Source organism: Humulus lupulus, chromosome 2, assembly GCF_963169125.1.
Source record: "Humulus lupulus chromosome 2, drHumLupu1.1, whole genome shotgun sequence".
Taxonomy (NCBI): Eukaryota; Viridiplantae; Streptophyta; class Magnoliopsida; order Rosales; family Cannabaceae; genus Humulus; species Humulus lupulus.
Genome location: NC_084794.1, coordinates 295906625 through 295919057, shown reverse-complemented (window position 1 = coordinate 295919057; position 12433 = coordinate 295906625). Strand labels below are relative to the sequence as shown.

The 12433-nt window shown below is 36.1% G+C and overlaps 1 protein-coding gene across 1 annotated transcript; it reads left to right on the top strand.

The window, feature by feature from the left end:
- The first annotated feature begins 5164 nt into the window (after positions 1 to 5164).
- On the top strand, positions 5165 to 7884 carry LOC133819957 (malate dehydrogenase). The gene is made up of 7 exons (XM_062253345.1): positions 5165 to 5322; positions 5918 to 6076; positions 6195 to 6370; positions 6483 to 6760; positions 6846 to 6981; positions 7070 to 7181; positions 7527 to 7884. The coding sequence occupies exons 1-7, from the start codon at positions 5277 to 5279 to the stop codon at positions 7619 to 7621; spliced, it is 1002 nt and encodes a 333-aa protein (XP_062109329.1). The 5' UTR covers positions 5165 to 5276; the 3' UTR covers positions 7622 to 7884.
- The last annotated feature ends 4549 nt before the right edge of the window (positions 7885 to 12433 follow it).

Sequence of the window (12433 nt, the reverse complement as noted above, 5' to 3'; positions counted from 1 at the left end):
TGTTGAATGCTCAGGCAGTCATTAAGCAAAGGGAGCTCGAGGAAAAACGAAGACTCGAGGAACAAGGAGCCAGATGCGGCTCGATGAAATTGTTGAAAGCCCTGAAAGCCAGGCCACGAACAAGAGCAGATGGCCAGATGTTCGTGGATATCATCCTCAACGGAACGAAGATGACGGCGCTGGTCGATACAGGTGCGTCTCACAATTTCTTGTCACCCTTTGGAGCGAGGAGCGTTGGGGTAAAGCCTACTCATGAAGGCGGGGCACTGAAGATGGTAAATTCAGTGCCTATCCCAATAACCGGCGTTGCCAATGGCGTTGAAACCAGTCTTGGTGAATGGACTGGTTGGACTAATTGGTCGATAGTGAACATGGACGACTACAACGTTGTCCTAGGGATGGAATTCTTTGATCAGACAAAAGCCATCCTCATTCCCTATGCCAATCAGGTTTGCATCTCTGATGATGCCGGTCCATGTGTTGTTTCTACCCGAACAGCCATGGAAATTGAAGAGTGAGCGTTGTCCGCCCTTCAATTCAAGCGAGGAATGCACCAGGAGGGTGTGAGTTACCTTGCTATACTGAAGGAGTTTGATGATGAGGTATTATCAGCCCCAACAGTGGAACTCGATGAAGTACAAAGTGTACTGAATGAGTTTGAGGATGTAATGCCGGATGCCTTGCCTACGCAGCTACCCCCTCGACGTGGTGTGGACCACGAGATCGAGCTAGAAGCTGGTGCCAAGCCTCCCGCAATGTGTCCTTATCGGATGGCTCCGCCGGAGTTAGCCGAGCTGTGTAGTCAGTTGAGAGAGTTACTCGTCGCTGGCTTAATCAGACCCTCTAAGGCACCCTTTGGGGCGCCTGTGTTGTTCCAGAAGAAGAAGGACGAGAACCTTCGGATGTGCATCGACTATCGGGCACTTAACAAAATTACCATCAAGAATAAGTACCCGATACCGCTGATCGCAGTTTTGTTCGACCAGTTGGGGACTGCTCGATACTTTACCAAACTTGATCTTCACTCCGGCTACTATCAAGTGAGGATTAAAGAGGGCGACGAGCCGAAGACTACGTGCGTGACTCGATACGGCTCGTATGAATACCTGGTGATGCCCTTTGGCCTTACCAATGCCCCCGCGACGTTCTGCACATTAATGAATAAGGTATTTCAAGATTACCTTGATAAATTCATTGTTGTCTATTTGGACGATATAGTCATATATAGCAACACTCTGGAAGAACACCTTGACCACTTGAAGTTAGCTTTTGCCTTGCTAAGGGAAAATCGGCTCTTTGTTAAAAGAGAGAAGTGCACTTTTGCGAGCAACGAAGTAATGTTCTTGGGTCACAAAATCAGAGACGGACTTCTGATGATGGATGGGGCCAAGGTGGTGGCCATCCAAGATTGGGAACCCCCGAAGAAAGTCCCCGAACTAAGGTCCTTCCTTGGTTTGGTGAACTACTATCGACGGTTCATCAAAAGCTACTCTGCCCGAGCAGCTAAACTGACCGACATGCTCAAGAAAAACAAACCTTGGGTATGGGACGATGCTTGGCAAAGCGCATTCTATGACTTAAAGGAAGCGATTGCTGTTGAACCTTTGCTGGTCCTGCCTGACTGCGCAAAGCCCTTTGAGGTGCACACTGATGCATCCGACTTTGCCATTGGAGGAGTCCTAATGCAAGACAACAGACCGGTTGCCTTCGAGAGCCGCAAGCTCAACGAGACCGAGCGGCGGTATACGGTCCAAGAAAAGGAGATGACGGCTGTGGTTCATTGTCTGAGACTATGGCGCCATTATCTCCTCGGATCCTTCTTTGTTGTCATGACTGACAACATAGCCACAAGTTACTTTCAAACTCAGAAGAAGCTGAGCCCGAAGCAGGCTCGATGGCAAGACTTCCTTGCTGAGTTTCACTACTCGCTAGAGTATCGACCAGGGAAAGTAAACGTGGTTGCAGATGCATTGAGTAGGAAGGCATCTCTTGCTGCACTCAGTCGACCACTGGGCACTCTTGTGGCTCGGATTAAAGAAGGATTGGCACACGATCCTTTGGCCAAAAGTTTAATCTCTATGGTCGAGGAAAGAAGACGCGGAAATTCTGGTTGGTCGATGGTTTACTCTATGCCAAGAGTCATCGAATATATGTGCCTAAATTTGCCAGTCTTCGAAGGGAGCTCATTAAGGAATGCCACGACTCCTTATGGGCTGGGGCTGGGCATCCGGGAATGAAGCGCACTCTGGCGCTCATAAAGGCGATTTACTATTGGCCTCAACTTCGTGATGATGTTGAAGCCTATGTCCGCACTTGTCTTGTCTGCCAACAAGACAAACCAGAACAGCGCTCACCAGGCGGGTTGCTGGTCCCTTTGCCCATTCCTGATAAACCATGAGAAAGTTTATCTATGGATTTTATTACTGGCTTTCCAAAGTCAGATGGTTGCGTGAGCATAATGGTGGTTGTTGATCGATTCAGCAAGTATGCAACCTTTATCCCGGCCCCGACCGAATGTACGGCGGAAGTAACAGCGAGACTCTTTCTGAAACACGTTGTGAAGTTTTGGGGAATACCCTCAAGTATCATAAGTGATCGAGATCCTCGTTTTACTGGTCGCTTTTGGACCGAGTTGTTTAAACTCCTTGATACAGAATTAAACTTCTCAACTTCGTTTCACCCTCAAACCGACGGACAGACTGAGAGGGTGAATGCGCTGGTCGAGTTATATCTGAGGCACTATGTTAGTGCAAATCAGAAAAATTGGGCAAGTCTGCTTGACGTTGCCCAGTTTTCATACAACCTTCAGCGAAGCGAGTCCACGAGCAAGAGCCCGTTTGAGCTGGTCGTGGGAATGCAACCTCAAACGCCTCACGCGCTAGTCGCGAATTACGACGGGCAGAGTCCCGCGGCGTTCAGGTTCGCGAAAAATTGGAGTGAACAGGCCGAGTTGGCCAGGGCTCACCTAATACGAGCCCAGAAAAGGATGAAGAAGTGGGCGGATAAGAAGAGAAAGCTAGTCGAATTCCAAGAAGGTGATCTTGTCTTGGTGAAGATGCTGCCTCAACAGTTCAAAGCCTTGCGGAGATTCCACAAAGCTTTGGTTCGGAAATACGAAGGCCCATTCCTGGTGATCCGGAAAGTGGGCCAGGTCGCCTACAAACTTCAGCTGCCTCCACAGTTGAAGATTCATCCGGTATTCCACGTGAGTATGCTGAAGCCTTATCATGGTGACGAAGAAGACCCCGAGCGGGGAGTGTCCAAACGAGCCCCTACGACAATGACTACTTCTTATGATAAGGAAGTCGAGTGTATTCTGGCCAATAGAGAGATTCGGAAGAAGAGGATCCCCAGATACACGGAATACTTAGTTAAGTGGAAAGGTTTGCCAGACGAAGAGGCTAGTTGGGAACCAGAATCCCTTCTTTGGCAATTCAGAGATCACATCCTACGTTACAAGGATGGTGATGCGACGGGGACGTCGCGAACTTAAGTGGGGGAGGGTGTCAGGTCCCGACCAGTGACCCTCGACCAGTGGGCGCGCATCCTGCGCACGGACTCGTACGGACGAGTGGGCCGAGTAATGTCACGACCAGTGACGCGGCCCACGAAGGGCCCATGGGGCTTGGGCGGTTTAGGGATTACTTAGCATGGATGTACTCCTCCTTCTTAAGTAACTTAGCATAGTGGGTTTACTCCCTTAATGGGCCGGCCATTTAGTTTATGGGCTTGTCCACATGCTTTAGATAGATATTTTAAGGGAAATGGATGGTGGGGAGCTTGCCACTTGTCGGCCTAGGGTGTTCTCTAGTTGCCTATATATATGGCAATGCCCACACATGTTTAGGGGCTGCCATTACATTTCTCTATACTTGTAAACACGTTCTTATCAATACAAAGCACGAATTCTTTGTACCTTGTTGCCTTGTTCCTTTTATTAAGTTGCTTACACTCTTTCGGAGTGGTTTTCCATACCCACTCTTTTAGGCTGACTTTGCCGACGGACTGGTGAAGTGCCGCACTCCCTAACCTCGGAGGGTTCGGAGCGTGTCACTATGCCCGGTTATATATTCTCGGTTGACTAAATTAATTTTTGGGATGCATCTTTAATGTAATAGAACATCCCCGAAAATAAATGATGGGTACCTCAAAGAAAATTATGTGATGTTTAAGTCAATTCTCTTTAGATTTTGATAAAATAACAATATATGATAGTTAGTATTTCGTGATCCGTAGGGGGAAAGACCGGAAAAGTTGTGCAATCCCACATCATCTGGGAAATATCAAGTATGATGATTTTAAAACTGTGTGTATGAGACTACAAGTTGAAGATGACTTAAAATGATTGATGGATACTACTTATGCTAACAAGATGCATCTTTTTTTTTTATAGTTCATCACTTGATAACTCTAAAGTTAAGCGTACTTGACTTGGAGTAGTCTCATGATGGGTGACTTCCTGAGAAATTTTTCCAAAAAACGTGTGAGTGATGAGAAATCACTCTGAAAAGACTCGTGTTGATTTAGAAGCGTGCTGTAGACTTATAGAATTGTTTGTAACAAATAATTAGTAAAAATCCTTTCTTTACTGAAAAAATATATCTTCAAGTGTTGTTTTCATGACTCAAACTCAAAAAAAACAAAGGGCAAATTCCACACCACCTTAGCACCAATTGTACTACAAGAATATTTATTTATTCATTAATTTCAATTACTTAATAACGAAATTTATCATAATAATGCCACCACTAAAGATTCGACCTAACAATAAATCAAAAATCAATTTTTATTTATTTTTAATTATTAAAATCACACTTTTTATGAACCACAGGTTTGTTGGTATGATGAAGGCCAACTCTTGTGTTGGGCCAATAGTTGACAAAAGATCTTAACTTTTTAAAAAAAAAAAAAAACTTTTATTATAAGAACCACGCATGAACCGTGACGCTGGTCGTTAAAACATCAATCTCAATGAGAATCGTAACGGAATATTCTAACTCCGTTTAATTAATCTCTTTCCCGATTCCCAAACGTAACGCCGTCTACGCCATCATCATCGTCCGTTACGATGATACGACGCCGTTTTAGTTAGCGAATTCGCCTTGTACGAATCAATTATCTTCTTCGCAACATCACTTTCTAGCTTTGTATATATATATATATATTTCCTCTTCTTCGATCCTATCCTCACCGTCATCGCCAAAGCTCACTCTCTCAGTCTCACTTTCCCAAATCTCTCTTCGTTTCGATCGATTTCTTTCTTCCGATCGGTAGCTATGGCGTCTAAAGAACCAATTCGCGTCCTCGTTACTGGAGCTGCAGGTACTTACTTATTTCTATGGCTTCAGATCTATCACTACCGTTTTTGGATTCGATTTTAGATTTAGTGGACTTTGGTTTCAGTTTTCTTGTTTGAGCATTGTTTTGATCTCGTATGTAATGGAATAGCTTAGGACTAGAATCATTTCCGTGGAATTGGTGAAAGATCTGTTTTTTTTTTTAAATGTTGATTATTTTGCGAGAGTATGATTGCTTATAACGTTGATTCAATGGGGGTTGTATTTTCATGATCTGAACATTGACGATTTGGAGTTCAGAAGTGTTGATCTTGGGGTTATTACTAATTATAGGTGTTTTTCTGGCTGTTTTGCTGTTGTTTATAAAGTCTTCCGTTTTGGGACTGGGAGTTGTTGGAGTTTGTACATGTAATTTTTTCATTGGATCTGGGCATATAGTGTTAGCGAATTAGAATGAGATCAAAGGGATTTGAAAATAGATTGCCTTTGTTTAAACTTTTTTGTTTGGCAGTGTGCTATCACTCAATACCTTCTTCTTCATTATAAAGGAATGCCCTTTTGATTTGTTTGTCCTTGCTTCATTGAAATATTAATCACTTTTAATGCATTTGGCTCTTCAGGACAAATCGGATATGCTCTTGTTCCTATGATTGCTAGGGGAGTTATGCTTGGGGCTGACCAGCCTGTGATTCTCCACATGCTTGATATCCCACCTGCCGCTGAGGCTTTGAACGGTGTGAAGATGGAATTGGTAGATGCTGCCTTCCCTCTGCTTAAAGGTATGCGTGATTTTCAAGTTCCTGTACATATTATAGAGCTCCATTATTTGATCTAAATTTGAGTTTTTTCTACAACTTGGTCGTGTGATTAAGATTTGATGTGCGATACTTGTATCAGGTGTTGTTGCCACAACTGATGTTGTCGAGGGGTGCACTGGCGTGAACGTTGCTGTCATGGTTGGTGGTTTCCCCAGGAAGGAAGGTATGGAAAGAAAAGATGTGATGTCAAAGAATGTCTCAATTTACAAGGCCCAAGCCTCAGCTCTTGAGAAGCACGCTGCTGCCAACTGCAAGGTCACTTCTTTCTCTAATCCTTTAGTTGGTTTCACAATTTTTTTACAATGCATGGGAGTGAAGCTTGTATATATTTGGATTGATCTAACGTTTATAAATATTTCTTTTGCAGGTTTTGGTTGTAGCTAACCCTGCAAACACCAATGCATTGATTTTGAAGGAATTTGCACCATCAATTCCCGAGAAAAACATCTCTTGTTTGACAAGACTGGACCACAACAGGGCATTGGGCCAGATTTCAGAGAGATTGAATGTTCAAGTTAGTGATGTTAAAAATGTCATCATCTGGGGTAATCACTCGTCAACTCAGTATCCTGATGTCAACCATGCAACTGTCAAAACACCCGCTGGGGAGAAGCCTGTCCGTGAGCTTGTTGCTGATGATGCATGGTATGATAATAACTGCAATACTTGATCCACAGTCTTGACTTGATATCTTGTTTTAAATAAGTCTAATAATTCCTTTGATCTAAAGGTTGAACGGAGAATTCATCACCACTGTTCAACAGCGTGGTGCTGCAATCATCAAAGCTCGTAAGCTGTCAAGTGCTTTGTCTGCTGCGAGCTCTGCTTGTGACCACATCCGTGACTGGGTTCTTGGAACTCCTGAGGTTGGTATTTGTTTTTCTTTTATTTTATCTGTTTCTATAGCAATATCTATGTTGTTTGGTGCTCAAGATTTTTCTTGTTTGACTTTAGGGAACTTGGGTTTCCATGGGTGTATACTCCGATGGCTCATACAATGTTCCAGCTGGTCTTATTTATTCTTTCCCAGTCACTTGCCGCAATGGAGAATGGACAATTGTTCAAGGTAAGGGCATTAATTCATTCCCGGAAAACTGTAGCAAGATTAGTAATATAACATTTCTAGTAGCGGTAAAATTGGTGTCTAGCTGTGTATATATGCTTGTTTGAATCACCAATTTTAGGAGTGCTGACTATGCAATTAGTTTTCTTATTTGCTTGTATAGCTGTGAATTAGTGATACATGGGTCGGGTCGGGTTGTCAATTTCGGTCGAAAATGCAATGTAGGCATTGGTTTTGCAAAACTAGCTGTCACCTCGCCCATAGTGAACACGTGTGTTGTTTGTTAACGAGCTATTTTTTAATTATATTGGTAATCAAACATTTTTCTTCTCTCTGCGAACTTCTCAGGACTTGCGATTGACGAGTACTCGAGGAAGAAGTTGGACTTGACAGCAGAGGAGCTGTCTGAGGAGAAGGCATTGGCTTACTCTTGCCTTTCGTAAATGCTCTCTATCTATACACACACTCTTCTTCGGTGAGTAGTGTGTCTATGGAAGTAGCTAAAGTTTTGAATAATGGCCATTGTTAAAGATTCAGTAGAGAACCATATTAATGATGGAGAGGCTGCCTCTATGGTTTTACTTTTTTAGTCAAAAACCAATCAATTTATTATGCGAAGAAATTTGAATCTTTGTTATTACAACTTCAACATGTGCTTAGACAATTATCAATTTGATCCATAATATGCATGTTGTTATTCCATTAATTACACCATTTTTCTTGTGAAATTAATTAGTATGCATCTGTGTTTTGTTGGGGTGCTGGTTTAGATGATTTGGGCTCTGCAAATTAATGTCTAGAGCCAAAACCAAAAACTTCTGTGCCTAAATGGCATGATGGATCATGTTAAACTTTGTATTGAAAAGCCTTCTTATGATTTTGAAGGTAAATACAAATGTCAAAAACATTAGATACAATGGAGATTTAAACTCCTTTCTCTTTCACACTTAATCACTTGAGCTAGCCCCCCACAATTGGAAAACTACTTTTGTAATCAAAATCCAAATGAAAAATTAAATCAGTTGGTCTAAAATGTGTAACAAGTATATACAAATCATGACTTGTATAGACTAATCAAGAGCCTAAACTTTTAGTGTATGTAGGTTCTCTTATAGAGGTGGTATTGGACTTAATCCTTCACTCACTCTAAACTTAAATGAAAAAAAATAGACTAAACTCCTGAGAGGAAAAGCCAAGCAAGGCCCAAACTCTTTTTTATCACTCAATTTTGCCATAAGCGAGAATTTAGATTTAGAGCATGTGCTATTATGATCCAATACACGATGCAAATTAATATAGAATGTAAAGTATTATCCACAACCAAACAAGCGCAAACAATATCGAAATTTCTTTTTCCAAAATATGCGATCGACTTTTATATTTTGTTAAATAACAATTCGGACCTTATATTTTGTAAAATGGATCAAAATAGTACCCTAAAATCTATTTTGGTCTAAATATTTTTCAATATGACCAAAATACTTTCATGTTTTTAAGCTAATAATGATTTAGTTTATATAACTTAATTCATTAATTTTAAAACATAAAGGTATTTTGGTCATATTGAAAAATATTTTTCAAAATACTAATTTGATCTATTTTGCAAAACACGAAGTTTGAATTGTCATTTAACAAAACAAATGAGTTGATCGTGTCTTATGAAAGACACAAGGACTAAATTGATATATTTTCCATTTACATTATAAATTTATTAAAATATAATTGAATTTTATATTTTTGATCAATATTAAAATTGTATGATAAAACGATAAGAATTGAGATATGAAATATTTATTACAATAAATTAAAAGCTTTATAAATATGAAAGATGAGTAGAACAGCCTTTCATATCACCATAATGGAGCATTACCAAAATGCCAAGTCTTATTCTATTATTTATATGAAATTATTCAAATATTTCATATTTTATAAATATAATCAATAGTCAATAAAATTCATATGAAAAATAATAAAATAAGAGTTGATTAAAAGAGTATAAAAAAGATATTTTTTTCATCACTCCTCTATATATATATAAAAATATTTACAGTTTTTGAATAAAAAGTCAGTCCTAAAGGTTAGTTGGGAATTTTTTTTTATCCTTTTTCTTTTTTTACAGTAAAAAGATAGTTACTTTTTTATTATGCTAAATTATCATGTTGACTGTTAACATTATATATCACTAAAGTTAGTGTTGGAAACTGAGTAACACATTGGCCTTTTTGTTTCTTAATATGAAAGAAATTTCTATATTTGAATTGGTGGGGTCAAAAAATAATTTTTTTATTATTTAAAAAAAAAAAAAAGAACATTCAAATTTCTACTGATTATTCCTTGGAGATTACGTTAACAAATTTTGATTTGAGTTGAAGACAAAAATAGTGAAGAAAAAAAACATGGAAATAAAGCATGAGAATCTTCAAAACCTTTTTATCTACAAATTCCATCCTATAAAGCATGAGCTTCTTTCATGGAAATTCTGATAGAGAAAATAAAGAGGGTGAAAACCAATAAATAGACAAAGTTAATTTTCTTTGGAAATTAATAATAATAGGTTTCCACTCAAAAAATTTGTCATTATTTGCAATGTTTTCTTGTTTTTGAATATTCAAAATAAGAACTTGTTATCATTTTTAATTTCCAATTTGATATTAAAATTAGAGAAAGTAAAAGACATATAGATCATATAATTATTGACTAATAAATTATTTTGTTACTTCTTGATATAGAACCAATAGATATATTTCACAATAATTTACACATCTTTTAACATATTAATTCATCGATATTTCGTGTGATATTCTAATTTTGTTTTTTAGAAGAGTTAGCGAGAAAATTAGATTTGAGCTTTAACTAACCCTAAGATTTTACGTGTCAACGATGGATGCTCGATAAGAACAGACACACTTGGTAGAGAAAGGGGCCTTCGCCCCCAAATTTAGAAAAAAAATATTTAATAAAATCCTTGGTTTTTAAAAAAATTATGTATTAACCCCTCTCAAATTTTAATTTATTGTTTGACCCTCTTAAATTTTAAATTTTAGTTCTGGCTCAATTTCTGAAACTCGATGATGAAGCTTGGGATAATAAATTTCACCTTAATTAAAACACTCATAATTCACTTATCATATATATATTAAATTGAACCAAAATAAAATACACATAAACAACATAGTGGTTTACTTTATATTAGTCAATAAGATCAAGAAAAAAAACAAGACCACGATCATGTTTTGGAGGTTTCGAGGAATATGACTTGAGATTTTTAAGGAAGAATGGATGATGACCTTGCAATCCAAGTTTTCAACTTTAATATTTTCTTTTCTTGAAGAATAATGATTTAAATTTAATCACGTTTTGTCAATATCATATATATACTTTTAATGATATGAATCTCTAAATGCATGAATTGTTAGAATTTAGGTTATATATATATATAGCTTTCATGGGTCACTATATGCACAATTGACAAGTACTGATTTTGATTTTTCCTAAATCCTCATTCATTTAATTGGCTAGTAGATATTGGAATATTTTTTTAAAATGATGACTATAGCACTATAAACCAAATGATCACAAAAAAATGTTTAAACTATAAAAATGTGCATTGTGAAAAACAATAATAATAAAGAGAAGACTTTTAAAAGAAATCATATGATAACTCAACTAGATTGTATATCATAATAATATACCATATCATTATGTTAAAAAATGGGATAATTCCAAAAAAATTATCTTCAACCAAATGTATATTCTTGTTTTTGCTCAAACACAAAAAAAAAATAATAATAATAATAATGGTGTTGTTTGGTACACTTAAAAAAATAGTTTTTTTATTTAATTAATTAAAGATTTGACAATTAAACATAAATTAGTATTTGGTAACTCTATTTTTATTTATTATTTTTTTTAAAATTTATTAAAATTTGAAAATAGAATTTTTTCGCTTTCAAAAATTTTTTAAACAGTTTTTTCGTTTTTTTTATCTTCTTCAAATCGACACATCATTTTATATTGTTAAACACAAAATAAAAATAAAAGTTATCAAACACATTTATTATTTTTTATTTTTAAAAATAAAAAACAAAAATAGTTACCAAACATATTTTTATTTTTTTAAAATAAAAAAATAAGAATAAAAATAATATTTTAATTTTTATGTTTAAAAACCAATATTTTACCAAACAAAACCAATATTTTTCTTCTTGTATTTTTGGTCTCTTTTTGTCCTAAAATGCCAGTATTTTGAATTTTTTTTGTTGACAATACAACACAAACAAAAAAAGAGAGAGAGAGAGAGAAGATAATGATTTATTTGTTTTGTAATATGTTTTTTTTTTTCCAAAGATTTAAATATTGAAAGCTTCCTGTTTGTTGATAATGACAAAATAAAATAAAATCTAAATAATTTTTAAAAATTAATTATAAACTTAATATCATTTTCATAATTGTTTTTTGTATAACTTATTAGATCACACAAAATCCTAAATAGTTTTCAAATTCAAACTCAATAGTGTCTGTTAAAAATAGAATAAAATTTCTCACATATTCCTAAGTAATAATATAATTAGAATAAAATTAAATATATTAATTGAGTAACATATTATTTATATAATTATTGAGGCAGATATATATAAATCACCCTAGCTAGTGCTAGCAATTATTAAAGTCTTTCGTTGTAAAGTATGGCGGCGTTTTGGCCTTTAATTACGTGAAATTAATATTAGAATATGGATATGTTGGGAAATTTTACACTAAGTGCTTCAATTTTTTTTATACTTAACGTAATATTAATTTTTGGTAAATTTCGAATAATTTATAATGTCAAAAAATAAAGTTAAAATAGTCCATTACATGCGAATAAAAAAATATAAGCACGCGTATAACGAACTGTTTGAACTATATTTTTTATACCGTAAATTATTTAAAATTTTCCAAAAACTAATAGAATATATATTGTGAATATAATGTATACCGTCATATAATAAAAATAGAATTATAATTTTTCGCACATAATTGTTGTATCATTTCTTAGTAATTGTGTGTGGGCACATCATATATTCTCTTTATAATTTTTTTTTATTTATCTTATCCTCCAAAAAAAAATTAATGGTCCCATATGATTGCAACCCTACATTTTAAAGTTATCATACGTACAAAATGAATTTTGGTTAAATTTTGACCAACAAAAAACTTGAATATCCATAAATAATTAAGTATTACAGAAATCCTATATGTGAGAATGAAATTAACTA